This window comes from Schistocerca gregaria, chromosome 9, assembly GCF_023897955.1.
Source record: "Schistocerca gregaria isolate iqSchGreg1 chromosome 9, iqSchGreg1.2, whole genome shotgun sequence".
NCBI classification, from domain to species: Eukaryota; Metazoa; Arthropoda; class Insecta; order Orthoptera; family Acrididae; genus Schistocerca; species Schistocerca gregaria.
The window spans coordinates 195,280,555-195,298,971 of record NC_064928.1 but is presented as its reverse complement, the minus strand read 5'-3'; the positions used below and the strand labels follow the sequence as shown (position 1 = coordinate 195,298,971).

General features: G+C 44.8%; 1 protein-coding gene across 1 annotated transcript in view; it reads left to right on the top strand.

The window, feature by feature from the left end:
* Positions 1-18,417, top strand: part of LOC126291506 (collagenase-like) — a 39,087-nt gene that overhangs the window by 16,773 nt on the left and 3,897 nt on the right. Inside the window, exon 3 of the mRNA XM_049985012.1 lies at positions 7,577-7,724. Coding sequence (XP_049840969.1) covers positions 7,577-7,724 — 148 coding nt within the window. The remainder of the gene's footprint in view (positions 1-7,576; positions 7,725-18,417) is intronic.

Sequence of the window (18,417 nt, the reverse complement as noted above, 5' to 3'; positions counted from 1 at the left end):
CATTCTGCACTTGACACCAGTACAGAGGAGAGTGTCCTCGAAAATTTCGGTCTTGTCTTTCTCGTAGCAAAACTGTCCCCCACCTGGTTCCTTCCGTGCTTCAGATCACAGCTTTTTCTGTCCAGTAGGAGCGTTCCTGAAACTTCCTGGCAGATTAAAACTGTATGCCGGACCGAGACTCGAACTCGGGACCTTTGCTTTTCGCGGGCATTGTAGAAACATCCCCCAGGCTGTGGCTAAGCCATGTCTCCGCAATATCCTTTCTTTCAGGAGTGCTAGTATTGCAAGGTTCGCTGGAGAGCTTCTGTAAAGTTTGGAAGGTACGAGACGAGGTAGTAGCAGAAGTAAAGCTGTGTGGACGGGGCGTGAGTCGTGCTTGGGTAGCTCAGTTGGTAGAGCACCAGCCCGCGAAAGGCAAAGGTCCCGCGTTCGAGTCTCGGTCCGGCACACAGTTTTAATCTGCCAGGAAGTTGCATATCAGCGGTCACTCCGCTGTAGAGTGAAAATTTCATTCTAAGAGCGTTCCTCTTATTTTGTGGAACCTCTCTCCGCCAATGGCAAAGGTCCTACCATTAAACTGCGTCGAACTCTTGGCACTTTACTCCTTCCTGGTTCCTTTCCGCCAATCAGACATTTTGTGTCCACTTCACATGCCTAAAAGTTACATGTGTAGAGCATGAGCGTACCACGCGCTGTTCACGTGATCAACTGCATCTCTGGTTTGTTCGTATCCATTTGGAAATTCTATAACACAGTTTTCTAAAACTTCTTTCCATCACATTCCGGTGGCCCACATCTTGCTCTGCTGCATGAGTCACCTGGCGCCTGTTTGTTAACTCTCGGCGCGGGACGCCCCCCCCCCCCCCCCCCCCCAGATCTTTCTGTTGTACTGCCCGTGGTGCACCCTTTGCACCTGCTCACACTTGCTTCCAAGCAAAACGTTTCCTCTAGATGCTTGCTTCACCTCTTGCTCATTGACATGCAGTATATAGGATCGGTGTCTTAACAGCGTCGATTGACTGTCATCCCTCTGCATTACACACTTATAGGCAAATCTGCTCCTTTTTGCCGAAGTGAGTTAGGTCTTATATTCACCATCCTGTTATGATACATAAATCTCTCATGTAAGGTGCGAAACTGACCTTCATTTAATCTGCCACCTTACACTTGGTGTAAAGGTAGCAATCAATAACAGAAATGCGTTTAAAGATGTGCACAACAGTTTGCTTTTATTATTAGTGATTTGATTAGTGGCCAGAAGAAGAGCAGAGAGAATCCCAACAAAAGTGGTGGCAGAATGTGCTTCCCAGATTTTATGTTATTAGAAGACGATGTTATTCAATCTGTATATTGAGCAAGCAATAAAGGAAATAAAAGAAAAATTCGGAGTAGGTATTAAAATCCATTGAGAAGAAATAAAAACTTTAAGGTTCGCCGATGACATTGTAATTCTGTCAGAGACAGCAAAGAGCTTAGAAGAGCAGTTGAACGGAATGGACAGTGTCTTGAAAGGAGTGTATAAGATGAACATCAACAAAAGCAAAATACGGGTAATGGACTGTAATCTAATTCAGTCGGGTGATGCTGAGGGAAGTAGATTAGGAAATGAGTCACTTAAAGTAGTAAAGGAGTTTTGCTATTTAGGGAGCAAAATAACTAATGATGGTCGAAGTAGAGAGGACATAAAATGTAGACTGCCAATGGCAAGGAAAGCGTTTTTGAAGAAGAGAAATTTGTTAACATCGAGTATAGATTTAAAAGTCAGGAAGTCGTTTCTCAAAGTATTTGTATGGAGTGTAGCCATGTATGGAAGTGAAACATGGACGATAACTAGTTTGGACAAGAGGAAAATGGAAGCTTTCGAAATGTGGTGCTACAGAAGAATGCTGAAGATTAGATGGATAGATCATATAAGTAATGAGGAGGTACGGAATAGAATTGGGGAGAAGAGGAGTTTGTGGCGCAACTTGACTAGAAGAAGGGACCCGTTGGTAGGACATGTTCTGAAGCATCAAGGGATTACCAATTTAGTATTGGAGGGTAGCGTGGCGGGTAAAAATCGTAGAGGGAGACCAAGAGATGAATACACTAAGCAGATTCAGAAAGATGTAGGTTGCAGTAAGTATGGGAGATGAAGAAGCTTGCACAGGATAGAGAAGCATGGAGAGCTTCATCAAACCAGTCTCAGGACTGAAGTCCACAGCATCAAGAAGATGGTAGAGTTTAAAATATGGAATGGGTAATGGCCACAGACTTGTGAGTGCCTATCTTCTTCAGAGAAGTAAAAGGTTTTTGCAAGGGAGGATTTGCTGTACTAATATTACCATCAGTGAGCTTGAAGAAGTGTTACACTGCAAAAACTAAACTCTGTTAGGCAGATCAAATCTTTTACATTCCCAAGGTTTAATAGCTACTATTCAATGTTTTTCCATGCATATTACTTGTCATATCTCCAGCTAACATTGAAGTCCATTGTTGTACACTACGTTCATATTTTTATAGCATAAAAAAGATCATGACAGTATCCTTGTAAATTCAATATTACGGACTTATTTTTTCGTATTATTGTAACTATCAAATCTCCAACAAAATAATAAACAAGCTAGGAAATAACTCAAAGAAATATTTTCAAATCGTATGTCATTAACAAACAAAAAATTTTCACAGCAATAAATGTAATTTTACAAATACTATGTAAGGAATCAGAAAGAAACGTGAAAATCCCGTTGTATTCAACGAGACAAATGGTTGTAAATGTAAAATGATACTCATACTTATCAGAAATGAAGAATGTTTATAGAACTTTGATAGAATCTAGAATGCTTCGTTTGTGTACAAAAATTCGCTTATAATCGTGTTGCTTCCGATATAAAGTAATGAAGCCAACGTGACGGGCAATTATTCATAGATGGGCTTCTCCTCTCTAATTTCAGTCGTACAAAAATGCAGCTTCAATGATCCGAGACTGATTCAGCTGTAAGACTGACAACCACCAAAATGTGAATCGGAAGTAACGAGGTGTTGGGTTACACAAGTCACATCATTTACGGGCACTCATGTTTTATTTATTTATTGCTCTTTCATCGTCTTTTGCTTTCATGCTCAACTAAATGTTTAAATTCTTCCTGCATCATGTTTTAATGTGGTTCCATAGCAAATTTGCAGCTATATATTGATAACAGATACTGAGAAGCCTTATACTTTACATTATGGGAATGCCCATTCTTTTTTAAAGCCTAGTGACGATAGACGCTAGCTGACCCTTCTTGTGCAAACATCCACTGCACATCTGAACCTTCATACCACGTGCAAATAGTGATAGATAAACAGTGCTGAGACTACAATTCTGCCGAACTGAAGAAAGTTGCGCAGAACGAAAAATGCCACATGGCAATAACAAATGAAATGTCGCTATGTACTGGGCCCTTCCGTGAAGTAGCGAACAAAGCCAGGACAGGACGAGCGCTCGGCTCGCACGCATCTCACACACGGTGCTTGAGTGCCTTGGCCGACCCTGGCGTAGAAGTACCAAACAGCGAGAATGTTAACTGCAGTGCTTCATTCGGTGTCCAAAACAGTCCAGGTATTTAGTACAAGATTAAAACTGTGTGATTCAGTATGAAAGACGAGGTGCCTGAGTGTCCCTATAAACCAAGGAAGTATGTGCGCAGTCCTATGAATATGGCTGTTGCCCACGGAATATGAAAATGTAGGAGAGGGACGTCACTTAGTCACCGGGAATGTTGAAATGAGTGGTCTGAAAAACGTCAAAGAACCACCAATAGTCTGTTGTGATTTTTTGTCAGAACATAACCGCAATACTACACTACTGGCCATTAAAATTGCTACACCACGAAGATGACGTCCTACACACGCGAAGTTTAACCGACAGGAACAAGATGCTGTGAAATGCAAATGATTAGCTTTCCAGAGCATTCACACAAGGTTGGCGCCGGTGGCGACACCTACAACGTGCTGACATGAGGAAAGTTTCCAACCGATTTCTCATACACAAACAGCAGGTGACCGGCGTTGCCTGGTGAAACGATGTTGTGATGCCTCGTGTAAGGAGGAGAAATGCGTACCATCACGTTTACGACTTTGATAAAGGTCGGATTGTAGCCTCTCGAGATTGCGTTTTACCGTATCGCGACATTGCTGCTCGCGTTGGTTGAGATCCAATGACTGTTAGCAGAATATGGAATCGGTGGGTTCAGGAGGGTAATACGGAACGCCGTGCTGGATCCCAACGGCCTCGTATCACTAGCAGTCGAGATGACAGGCATCTTATCTGCATGGCTGTAACGGATCGTGCAGCCACGTCTCGATCGCTGAGTCAACAGATGGGGACGTTTTCAAGACAACAATCATCTGCACGAACAGTTTGACGACGTTTGCAGCAGCATGGACTATCAGCTCGGAGACCATGGCTGCAGTTACCATTGACGCCGAATCACAGACAGGAACACCTGCGATGGTGTACTCAATGACGACACTGGGTGCACGAATGGCAAAACGTCATTTTCTTTGGGTGAATCCGGGTTCTCTTTACAGCAACATGACGATCGCATCCACGTTTGCCGACATCGTGGTGAACGCGCATTGGAAGCGTGTATCCGTCATCGGCATACTGCCGTATCACCCGGCGTGATGCTATGGGATGCCTTTGGCTACGCGTCTCGGTGACCTCTTGTTCGCACTGACGGCACTTTGAACAGAGGACGTTACATTTCAGATGTGTTATGACCTGTGGCTCTACCCCTCATTCAATCCCTGCGAAACCCTGCATTTCAGCAGGATAATGCACGACCGCATGTTGCAGGTTCTGTACGGGCCTTTCTGGATACATAAAATGTTCGACTGCTGCTCTGGCTAGCACATTCTCCAGATCTGGTCAACGGTGGCCGAGCAACTGGCTCGTCACAATACGCCAGTCAGTGCTCTTGATGAACTGTGGTATCGTGTTGAAGTTTCATGGGCAGCTGTACCTGTACACGCCATCCAAGCTCTGTTTGACTCAATGGCCAGGTGTATCAAGGCCGTTATTACAGCCAGAGGTGGTTGTTCTGGGTACTGAATTCTCAGGATCTATGCACCCAAATTGCGTGAAAATGTAATCACAAGTCAGCTCTAGTATAATTTATTTGTCCAATGATTACCCGTTTATCATCTGCATTTATTCTTGGTGTAGCAATTTTAATGGGCAGTAGTGTGTATAGTCGGTTAGATTAGCTGGCGTATTCCGCATTTGGCGCTTACCATTGCTACAGTACATCTGTTCATAGATATTCTTCTTTAATATTGGGCTGTAAAACTAGTTTTTTGTTCATTTTATCCTTAAAGCAACCAGAGAGCTTTAGTAAAATTTCATTTATTTGTGTTTTAGAAAACTATCTGATATGATATGCTATTTGTATACTGTATTGTGTCTTTGTCACATATATTACTTACGTTCTCTCAAACTCATTGGCGACTTCTTGTTGTCATTTTTCGCTGTTGTAACACACATATACTTTTCACTGAACATTAACCTTACAGATACGCTGTTGACCGCCACTTGTTTCGCCGTCATGTTTACGACTGTCAGAGGCCAAGTTTGAATTTGTTCAGTTGTGTTTTTTAAGTTAATTTATTTGTGGCAATGTGATTATTTAATGCGTGGTGTTTGATAGTTCGTTTATAATGTTGAAAATGTTCTATTGCAGCGTCCTGTTTCGTCACTGATCAGTATATTGACCTGTTCAATAGTACTGTGGATATAGAAATTTCCTTCTATTGTTAGTAAAGACGATCACTGTGCCTCCGGATCTGGAGTTCAGTTTCTCGACTCCAACGGTGTTGTTCGTTTTCAGTGAGCTGGTCTGAAAATTTGCAGTGTGTACTATCACTCCCAATGCTCTTCAAAACTCAGAATATCTTCGAGAAAGGAACCAGGCGGGTTTCTACCCCCTTCCCCAGCCCCCCCCCCCTCCCCCGATGTTGTCCAAACTGTATATCGAGCAAGGAGTGAAGGCAAATAAGGCCAAATTTGGAAAGGGAATCAAAGTTATCGAGGAGAAATTTAATTTCACGGATTGCATTCTTTCTTTCTTGAGGCCTTATTCCCCGTGCAATGCAGGGTCGGCCTTGTTACTATTCATTTGGCAGGGTTAATTGCAGCGGGCGGCTGGATGCCCTACCTAATGCCACCCCGAACCCCCAAGGATGGAATTAATGTACTCCAGCTGTCTGCATCCATGGAATAGTGTGAACGTGTTTCAAAACTCTGCGAGTCGTGTAACTGAGGCGGAACGTGGGGACCAGCCCGGTATTCACCAGCGGGATCTGGAAAACCGCTTAAAAACCACATCCAGGCTGGCCGGCATACCGGCCCTCGTTGAATATCCGCTGGACGGATTCGATCCGGAGCTGGCGCGCCTACTCGACTCCAGGAAGCAGCGAATTAGCACTCTCGGCTACCCTGGCAGGTTTAACTTCACTGTTTGCATATGGCATTGTAATTCTGTCACAGGCAGCAAAGGGTTTCGGGAGAACAGTTGAACAGTGTGGAAAGTGTCATGGTTCAAATGGCTCTGAGCACTATGGGACATAACTTCTGAGGTCATCCGTCCCCTGGAACTTAGAGCTACTTAAACCTAACTAACCTAAGGACGTCACACACATCCATGCCGGAGGCAAGATTCGAACCTGCGACCTTAGCGGTCGCGCGGTTCCAGACTGTAGCGCCTAGAACCGCTCGGTCACACAGGCCGGCGAAAGCGTCATGAAAAGGGATTACAAGATGAACATAAAAAAATAATAATCTAGTCCAATCGAGTCAGGATATGCAGAGGGAATCAGATTAGGGACTGAGACAATGAAACTATAACCAACAATGGGCAAGAAATAAAAAGCAAACTGACAATAGCAATAAAAGCATTTCTGAAAGAGGGAAAGAGATTTGTTGGTTTTGAATATAAATTTAAATGTCATGCGGTCACTTCTGAAACAGACTTTGGGAGTGTAGCTTCGTACGAATGTGAAGCTTGGGCGAAAAATGTTTCAGACAGTAAGAGAACAGAAGCTTCTGAAATACAGTGCTATACGAGAAGGCTGAAGATTAAGTGAGTAGACGAAGTGAGGAATGAGGTGGTACTGAAATGAACTGGGAAAAGAGAAATTTATGGTAGAAATTAACTAAAAGAAGGGATCGGTTGATAGATCACGTTCTGTGGCATCAACGAAGAGCTGATTTGACAAAGAGAGTAGTGCGGGGGGGGGGGGGGGGGGGGGATTGTAGAAAGACAATACAGCACAGAGAACAAGTCTTCACTACAGTAAAAATGGTTCAAATAGCTCTGAGCACTATGGGACTTACCATCCATGGTCATCAGTCCCCTAGAACTTAGAACTACTTAAACCTAACTAACCTAAGGACATCACTATAGTAAGCAGGTTCAAATGGATGTAGGGAGCAGCAGTTGTGCAGAGATGAAGATGTGCATCAAATAAGTTCTCGTACTGGAGACCACAAAAACAACACCTGTTCATTGTCATACAGTACTTTGAGTATCAGTGAATATCCTATTTATTGCAGGTTGGATCCAGAGTTCGAGGAGACCTGCACCTTAGTTGGCTTTGGACGACGTGGGCGGAATTTGAAACCAGATACGGGACTGATGAGAGCAGCCAGCTTCGTCATGGAGCCTGGTGGCGAGTGTGGGTACAGCGGAATCACCGACGAAGTGAGTAAGTCGATGTACACTATTGGCCATTAATATTGCTGCACCAAGAAGAAATTGCAGATAATAAACTGGTATTCATTGGACAAATATATTATACTAGAACTGACATGTGATTACATTTTCACGCAATTTGGGTGCATTGATCGTGAGAAATCAGTACCCAGAACAACCACCTCTGGCCGTAATAACGGCCTTGATACGCCTGGGCATTGAGTCAAACAGAGCTTGGATGGCGTGTACAGGTACAGCTGCCCATGCAGCTTCAACACGATACCACAGTTCATCAAGAGTAGAGACTGGCGTATTGTGACGAGCTAGTTGCTCGGCCACCGTTGACCAGACGATTTGCTCGAGAATGTTCTGGCCAGGACAGCAGTCGAACATTTTCTGTATCCAGAAAGGCCCGTACAGGACCTGCAACATGTAGTCGTGCATTATCCTGCTGAAATGTAGGATTTCGCAGGGATCGAATGAAGGGTAGAGCCATGGGTCGTAACACATCTGAAATGTAACGTCCACTGTTCAATGTGCCGTCATTGCGACATGTAACCAATGTTACCCCATACGATCATGCCGGGTGATACGGCAGTATGGCGATGACGAATACACACTTCCAATGTGTGTTCACCGCGATGTCGCCAAACGCGGATGCGACCATCATGATGCTGTAAACAGAACCTGAATTCATCCGAAAAAATGACGCTTTGCCATTCGTGCACCCATGTTCGTCGTTGAGTACACCATGGCAGGCACTCTTGTCTGTGATGCAGCGTCAAGGGTAACCGCAGCCACTGTCTCCGAGCTGATAGTCCATGCTGCTGCAAACGTCGTCAAACTGTTCGTGCACATGGTTATTGTCTTGCAAACGTCCCCATCTGTTGACTCAGCGATCAAGACGTGGCTTCACGATCCGTTACAGGCATGCGGATAAGATGCCTGTCGTCTCGACTGCTTGTAATACGAGACCATTGGAAACCAACACGGCGTTCTGTATTACCCTCCTGAACCCACAGATTGCATATTCTGCTAACAGTCATTGGATCTCGACCAACGCGAGCAGCAATGTCGCGAGACGATAAAGCGCAATCGCGATAGGCTACAATCCGACCTTTATGAAAGTCGGAAACGTGATGGTACACATTTCTCCTCCTCACCACGTTTGACTAGGCAACGCCGATCAACTGCTGTTTGTGTATGAGAAATCGGTTGGAAACTTTCCTCATGTCAGCACGTTGCAGGTGTCGCCACCGGCGCCAACCTTGTGTGAATGCTCTGAAAAGCTAATCATTTGCATATCACAGCATCTTCTTCCTGTAGCTCGTCATCTTCGTGGTGTAGCAGTTTTAATGGCCCGTAGTGTATCTGACATCCAACTTGGTACCCTACAGATGACCGAAGAAATGTCAGTCCCTGGTTGTCGATGTTGATGTAGCCGCCGTAGAATACACAGAGCACGGCTAGCTTTCCGCGAAATTAAGGATGAATCATCTTGAGACTCTGACGCCTCCTATTGCTGCCTACTGGCGTTTCCACGATTAGCGAAGGTGTAATGTCCTTTTTCTATGCCCAGCCAGAATTCTTCAGCATTTCAATGTACGTCAGTATTTGTTGATCAAGTTTAAATTCACATTATTAATATCTATTAAACCTGGTCCACACGCAACAGATGGCTGTACATGCAAAATATCGCTGCAAATGTGGTGTGTTCACACGACATAAAACCCCAATTTACTACTCGCCCGCCATCTGTCGGTGTAGAAAAGAAATATCAGTGGCAAGCGACTACGCTCCTCATAAACGTCAAAAATTTAAATTTAATTCAGTTATTTTGAAATATAGAAATGGAGGAAGTTCTGTTGTGGTCTGTGTACGCAAGTTGCGTTGCAAAAAAATTTCAAACCAACCGCAGGAAACAGAGAAAGCGGTCAAAATGGTGTAGACAGTGGCAGCTAAAGCGAAAGCAGTTTTCTCACGTAAATTTACTGCGAGATTTGCAGGGCGAACCTTAAGAAAGTCAAACAGACCAAAATACCATAACGTTGGCTGGTATACTTGGTCTACTTCTACAGCAGATCTTCTAGATTTCTGAACTTTGGATAACATTTCGCAACGATTTTTTTCATTTTATTACTGTTGCTCTGTTTGCGAGCAGTCAAATGTCCGCAATTTTTCAATTAGAGCATTGTATGGTGCTGTCTTTTTGTCTCGGTCACTATATTCTTTACTTTTAATCTTCCACAATCATGGGTGGTTTCTATATATTTCAATGAATTCACTAACAGACTCTCGAGAACACTGACGAATATCAGCCATTTTAATGCCCTGTGCGCACAAATACAAACACTAGACTGAGTAAACAGCTGTTTCGCGCCAGATTTGCGGCGATCGCCTGTCCACACCCTCCAACTTGTCTGCGGAGATGTGGTTTGAACCCACAGAATTGAGAGGTTTCGCTCAAACCTCCAACTCCAACTTCCATGTTTGAACACACCTCAGGTTGGTGCAAATCTTCTGTCCACACGCAACGATTTGTCTGCGCAGATGTGATGTGTGCAGACATTCGCGCAGACAGGCCGTTGCGTGTGGACCGGCCTTTAGCTGCGTTGTTCAGCGGTTATCGACAAAGATGCTGATTAACAGTTACTAGGCAGCCGATTCGAGTTTCAAAATGAACTGATATCTTTGATTTTGTGTAGCACATGTGCACCGAATTAATTCCTTCAAAAATCACAGGTTTCATTTAACACAGTTTTATGATATGATTAACTACGATGGATTGTCGTACTTAATCCCGTTAATTAATGCCTAAACAGTGTCTATAATCGAAAGTAAAAGAGATTTACTTTTAATCAGTCCGGCTTCCAGTGAGGTTAACTATTTCACGCAGGGGCGCTTGAACTTAAGTGTCACGAATATTGAGAACTACTACGCTAAAAGCTCGGACACTAAAATCCCTGAACACAAAGACTCCCAGACGCTAACGACCTACAGACGCAAGAGACTACCAGACGCGAAAAACGTTAACAATACGTGCGTTGGGTTTTCGTAATAGTTATGAAAGAAAAGGGATGATGGTTAGAAACTCTTTGAATAAAGCCCCTTGCTGCTTTGCACACAATTCTCTATTACATTGGCTCTTATTATTCTTTTATTTAATATTTCTGCTTTAAACCGAGAGTTCGTGGTTTGATATGAAATATGGGAATTGTTCATGGCCAGGTCGAATAAACTGTAGTTTAAAAACCCGAGCGAGCTGTGGTTAGCACACTGGACTCGCATTCGCGAGGGAGACTGTTCAAACCCGCGTCCGGCCATCTTGATTTAGGTTTTCCGTAATTTTCCTAAATCGCTTCAGACAAATCCCGGGATGGTTGCTTTAAAAGGGTACGGCCAGTTTCCTTCCCCATCCTTCCCTAATCCGATGGGAGCGATGATCTAAATGTTTCGTCCTCTTCCCAAATCGACCACTCAGCCTCAGTTTCAAAAAAGACAAAATGTGTAACGAGGAATTACAAGATGAACCCCAACCAGCCTTACGCAAACACAAAAAAAAGCATTTACCTTCTTAAATTTATGTAAAGGCATTTAGCAAATCAGTACACATAAGAGATGATTTGTGTCCTCAGAGACTTTCGCTGCAAGATACCTGATAAAGTAGTCTCGGTTTCCAAGCCGCATTACTTCACGTACAACAGTCATACTTCCGACGGCTATCTCCGCCATTGTTGTCTTGAGAAACACCGCTCACTTCCGGAGCTGGTACAGTGTTAGGTTTATACAGGGTCGTCTACTGATCGTGACCAGGCCAAATATCTCACGAAAGAAGCGTCAAACGAAAAAACTACAAAGGACGAAACTCGTCTAACTTGAAGGGGGAAACCAGACTGCGCTATGGTTGGCCCGATAGATGGCGCTGCCATAGGTCAAACGGATATCAACTGCGTTTTTTTTTTAATAGGAACCGCCATTTTTATTACATATTCGTGTAGTACGTAAAGAAATATGAATGTTTTAGTTGGACAACTTTTTTCGCTTTGTGATAGATGGCGCTGTATCAGTCACAAACATATGGCTCACAATTTTAGACGAACAGTTGGTAACAGGTAGGTTTTTTTAATTAAAATACAGAACGTAGGTACGTTTGAACATTTTATTTCGGTTGTTTCAATGTGATACATGTTCCTTTGCGAACTTATCATTTCCGAGAACGGATGCTGTTCCAGTGTGATTACCTGTAAATACAACTTTAATACAATAAATACTCAAAATGATGTCCGTCATCTTCAATGCATTTGGCAATACGTGTAACGACATTCCTCTCAACAGCGAGGAGTTCGCCTTCCGTAATGTTTGCACACGCATTGACAATGCCCTGACGCATGTTGTCAGGCGTTGTCGGTAGATCACGATAGCAAATATCCTTCAACCTTCCCCCCAGAAAAAAATCCGGGGACGTCAGATCCGGTGACCAATCGACCTGTCATGAAATATGCTATTCAGCACCGTTTCACGCTTCAACCGCAAGCGAGCTATGTGCCGGATATCCATCATTTTGGAAGTACATCGCCATTCTGTCGTGCAGTGAAACATCTTGTAGTATCATCGGTAGAACATTACGTAGGGAATCAGCATACATTGAACCATTTAGATTGCCGTCGATAAAATGGGGCTAATTATCTTTCCTCCCATAATGCCGCACCATACACTAACCTGCCAAGGTCGCTGATGTTCCACTTCTCGCAGCCATCGTTGATTTTCCGTTGCCCAATAGTGCATATTATGCCGGTTTACGTTACCGCGGTTGGTGAATGAGGCTTCGTCGCTAACTAGAACGCGTGCAAAAAATCTGTCATTGTTCCGTAATTTCTCTAGGGCCCAGTGTCAGAACTGCACAGGACCTTCAAAGTCGTCGCCATGCAATTCCTGGTGCGTAGAAATATGGTACGGGTGCAATCGATGTTGATGTAGCATTCTCAGCACCGACGTTTTTGAGATTCCCGATTCTCGCGCAATTTGTCTGCTACTGATGTGCGGATTAGCCGCGACAGCAGTTGAGACACCTACTTGGGCATCATCATCTGTTGCAGGACGTGGTGACATTTCACATGTGGCTGAACACTTCCTGTTTCCTTAAATAATTTAACTATCCGGCGAACGGTCCGGACACTTGGATGATGTCGTCCAGGATACCGAGCAGCATACATAGCACACGCCCATTGGGCAATTTGATCACAGTAGCCATACGTCAACACGGTGTCGACTTTTTCCGCAATTGGCAAACGGTCCATTTTAACACGGGTAATGTACCACGAAGCAAATACCGTCCGCACTGGCAGAATGCTCCGTTATACCACGCATGTATACGTTTCTGACTATTACAGCGCCATCTATCACAAAGCGAAAATAGTGATCCAACTAAAACATTCATATTTCTTTCCGTACTACACGAATATGAAATAAAAAATGTGGGTTCCTATTTTTAAAAAACGCAGTTGATATCCGTTTGACCTATGGCAGCGCCATCTAGCAGGCCAACCATAGCGCCATCTGATTTCCCCTTCAAGCTAGACGAGTTTCATTCTTTGTAGTTTTTTCGTTTGATGCTTATTTCTTGAGATATTTGGCCCGGTCACTATCAGTGGACCACCCTGGCAGGTCTGCGATGTATGCAATCTTCCACAGAGGGCCGAAGTGACACATGCGCACATAGGCGCATTGAGAAACTCCTAGTAATTGCGGTGTTTGTCTTCGCTTGATATTCCAAGCCAAGGGTACTCCTCATCTCTGTTGAAACTTTTGCGGTTTACTCGAATATAGGCTGCTTTCTTTATAATGGAATCCCTACATGTTGCAAGGGCCAAGATTCTCGTATTTTCAAATTGTATTTTATGTCGTTTTCCAGACGATGCTCACTTATGACCGACTTGTCAAGCTCCTATTGTTTATTACAACGACCAGTCACATTGATGTGTCCGCTTGTGAAAAACACGAATAAGCATATTTGCAGTGTGGACGTGCAGGGAGGGAGTCAGTGGGGTACTGGAAGGTGCCGACAAGGATGTGGAGCCATGTCAACTCCAGTGCAGTGGCCATTTGCACTAGGTTTGGCGCGAACAGCCCGATCGATGTGGCCTCATAGATTCAGATTAACATCTGAGGTCATCAGTTCCCTCGAACTTAGAACTACTTAAACCTAACTAACTGTGGTGTGCGCACTGCAAGACCTTCAGCACACACACCATCAGATTATTTGACTTGTCACTCTAACGAAGTAGACGTGTGTCAGGAATATGTCTCGTGGTCTTATCGTGGCGTGTTTATCTTCTGCTGTTAGTTCAGACGATAGAAATGCCACTTGCACGCTTACAGTACCAGGTTGACGGTGTCCAACTTTAAACAGAAATTGTTTAATCTTCACACACATTTATTAAAATAATAACAAGCATAAAAATTACTTAACTTGGTTCTGGATGCTATTTACAATTGACAATCTGAAGTTCCTTTGTTATTGGTACGTTAATCTTATTCTCACATATATCTCTGATACTTGACAAAAGTGTCCATACACTTATCTTCATGGCTATGTACAGGAATATGGTAATCTTATTAGGCGCAGACTGAAACTTGACTATAGACTGATACAGACTAATGTAGAACTCGTACAGACTGGTACAGACTAATGCAGACTGGTACAGACTGGTGCAGACAAATGCAGACTGACTAATCGGAGGTCTGTACACTCGTTATAATACCTCACGTGTTCATGTATCACTGCGCGAGTGTGATCTGCGGGGAGAAAAGGTTCTACGTTAGCAGCAATCTCATTGGCTGCGTTACATATTAATACGCGGATCAGCAGAAGCAGAATTTGGTCCGTCTCTATGGCAGAGCCATCTCGTAGTGCGGAGACGGACGAGGGCTTCAGGAAGGCTATTGAGAATATCTGCCCAGGGTTGCCAACTGTCCAGTTTTAGAGCGGACAGTCAGGTTTTTAAATAAAAACTTTGGTGTCCAGTCGAACGTCCCGGGCAGATTTCAAAAGTTCGGTTTTCATGCCCCTTAAATTAGGCTGTATATCACATGTTGTCCTTGTGTCAATGTGCCATCACATTTTAATCTTGTAATAATTTATGGTTTTTCATGGTAGTTATGGTTTTCTGTGGTAAATGATGTTAAAGTGTGTGTGACAAGTGATATACCTTTGATAGTGATCGTGAGTATTTAGTATTTTGATTCATTTAACGATTTCTCCTCTTTTTTTTTTCGTTTGGCATTCTCACATTGTCCACTTTCGCATGTTGTACCGCTGCCGTTGGTGATGGTTCAGAACCGAAACAGTTTTTTAAAATTTGAACATGCTGTTGACCATCGCCAAAGCATAATGTTGAGAGAATGAGAGAGAATGGGAAAAAAATCAGATGGTGTCAGAGCACATGTGGAAGTACACTCCTGGAAATGGAAAAAAGAACACATTGACACCGGTGTGTCAGACCCACCATACTTGCTCCGGACACTGCGAGAGGGCTGTACAAGCAATGATCACACGCACGGCACAGCGGACACACCAGGAACCGCGGTGTTGGCCGTCGAATGGCGCTAGCTGCGCAGCATTTGTGCACCGCCGCCGTCAGTGTCAGCCAGTTTGCCGTGGCATACGGAGCTCCATCGCAATCTTTAACACTGGTAGCATGCCGCGACAGCGTGGACGTGAACCGTATGTGCAGTTGACGGACTTTGAGCGAGGGCATATAGTGGGCATGCGGGAGGCCAGGTGGACGTACCGCCGAATTGCTCAACACGTGGGGCGTGAGGTCTCCACAGTACATCGATGTTGTCGCCAGTGGTCGGCGGAAGGTACACGTCCCCGTCGACCTGGGACAGGACCGCAGCGACGCACGGATGCACGCCAAGACCGTAGGATCCTACGCAGTGCCGTAGGGGACCGCACCGCCACTTCCCAGCAAATTAGGGACACTGTTGCCCCTGGGGTATCGGCGAGGACCGTTCGCAACCGTCTGCATGAAGCTGGGCTACGGTTCCGCACACCGTTAGGCCGTCTTCCACTCAGGCCCCAACATCGTGCAGCCCGCCTCCAGTGGTGTCGCGACAGGCGTGAATGGAGGGACAAATGGAGACGTGTCGTCTTCAGCGATGAGAGTCGCTTCTGCCTTGGTGCCAATGATGGTCGTATGCGTGTTTGGCGCCGTGCAGGTGAGCGCCACAATCAGGAGTGCATACGACCGAGGCACACAGGGCCAACACCCGGCATCATGGTGTGGGGAGCGATCTCCTACACTGGCTGTACACCTCTGGTGATCGTCGAGGGGACACTGAATAGTGCATGGTACATCCAAACCGTCATCGAACCCATCGTTCTACCATTCCTAGACCAGCAAGATCTCCGGATCTGTCCCCCAATGAGCATGTTTGGGACTGGATGAAGCGTCGTCTCACGCGGTCTGCACGTCCAGCACGAACGCTGGTCCAACTGAGGCGCCAGGTGGAAAAGACATGGCAAGCCTTTCCATAGGACTACATCCAGCATCTCTACGATCGTCTCCATGGGAGAATAGCAGCCTGCATTGCTGCGAAAGGTGGATATACACTGTACTAGTGCCGACATTGTGCATGCTCTGTTGCCTGTGTCTATGTGCCTCTGGTTCTGTCAGTGTGGTCATGTGATGTATCTGACCCCAGGAATGTGTCAATAAAGTTTCCCCTTCCTGGGACAATGAATTCACGGTGTTCTTATTTCAATTTCCAGGAGTGTATATTGTTAAGACTTTATGTCCGACCATTTGCAGCAAACTGCTTATGTGTAACCTATCTAGCATAGTTCCTTAGAAGTAAGTTTTTGTAATCAGAAAAAGACTATATGCTCACAGTATATTTTGTTTGAATAACTTAGACTGCCAGACAAAAAAAGTGAGGCTCACAGGAGGGGAGAAGTAAATGAAATGAAACTTTACGGTCTGACAGGGAATGTGATTTTATTTCAGTGGCTACAATCTCAAGTCGAATTTACATATGACTCGATGGTATAAGCACACTTTCCATTGTGTCATTGGACTCCTTCATGCCTGGACGCATGCTCTGATTTACATGTGTGGGGGAGGGGAGGGGTGTTGGGAAGTCCCTGTATTTTCTCCACAGGCAAGCTGGCCCACTGTTATAATTGATTTTCTTCATCCTGGTTTGGGGCAGAGTTGCCGACCATTTTGATCTCACCCGTGTTCTACTGGGACAGATCTGTGCGTCTTTCTGGCAACATGAGTACATCAGTATCTCATAGACAGTTCAAAGACACACACATTCCATACATGGACCAGCACTGTAACAAATACGGAAGGGGGCTGACCATTTCGTAAAGTTGTGTCAACAGAGTTACATCAGTCCCTACCAGATGTGACGTGATGTCACACCCAATGGGTCCCCACACCATGACACCATGAGTAACACCCATCTTACTCTCGAAAACTACAACAGAATTGGACTTCTCCCAATGTCGCCTCCATAATTGTTAACGATTGTCGTCTGCGGTAGCACAGAACCATAGTTCGTCACTCAAGATATTGTGACGCCATTCATCAGTGGTCCAGGCTCCCTGGGCAAGCAACATTACATATGCAGCAATTTGTGTTGTGGTATAAGCTACCTAGGATGGAACGGTGATTTCCTAGTCGAGCTGCTACTATCCTCTGACCAATGGTGCAGGATTACACAGAATGTTGCAGCGAATCCATTACTTGTTGTTGTGCGATTTGCGGACAACACAGCGAGCCTGCCTTGTGGTGGCCAGACGCGGTCAGCTGGAAGCTAGACGACGAGTGTGCCTACCCTCAGGTTCCCACTCAGTGCATCTGACTACTCTTACATCCAAATGTCCCACAGATTTGGGTACTGCGCCACTGGAGCAGCTTCCACTCTAGAGACCTTCAGTGACGTCCCTTTAAAACTCTGTCAGCTGCCTCATAACGATGTCTCACAAGAGTACGTGGCATCTCTCTCTCTCTTCCACAGTGATGACTCCATATCTGAAACTCTTCACACCCCTTCTACACCTTACCTGACTTGACAACAAGACCGAACGCAAACAGTAGTAATGCTCTTTGATGGCTGTCCTACCTGTCACAAGAATTTCAGCTTACATACTTGCCGATGGTACATATACAGGGGGCTCTGAAAGTCCCGTTACAAACTTCTATTACTTGTAAACGGGAGTGAGTACATAACGTTTGGAACAGGAACCCATACCCATAAACGTGCCAATTCGGTTCTACGACGGTTTCAATTCATATGTGGAACGCGTCCACGTCTGCTGATGGAAAGGCGAAGGTCTCGAATTGCTTGTTGTGGATAGGATGACCTATACTACGCCAGACGGTCACCTCATGTAACTGCAAAGTTTTATTTACGATACTCCTGTGGAGACAGAGGAACATCTGCTGGCACGAGTTCTGGCTGCTGCTGTAGAAACTGAAGAGGCCCCAGGTGGGATGGGGATTGTGTACCAGGACATCCTCCGATGGTATAATGTCTGTAATAGCGTTGGTCGTCGACCTATCGAGCCGCTGTTGTAATGCATCGAAACTGACCTCTACGTACAGTATGCTGTGTCACTTCTGTTATGCAGTAATGTAACACGTAATGTTCGTTATACTTCCTTCCGAATTGTTACCTAATAATTGTACTG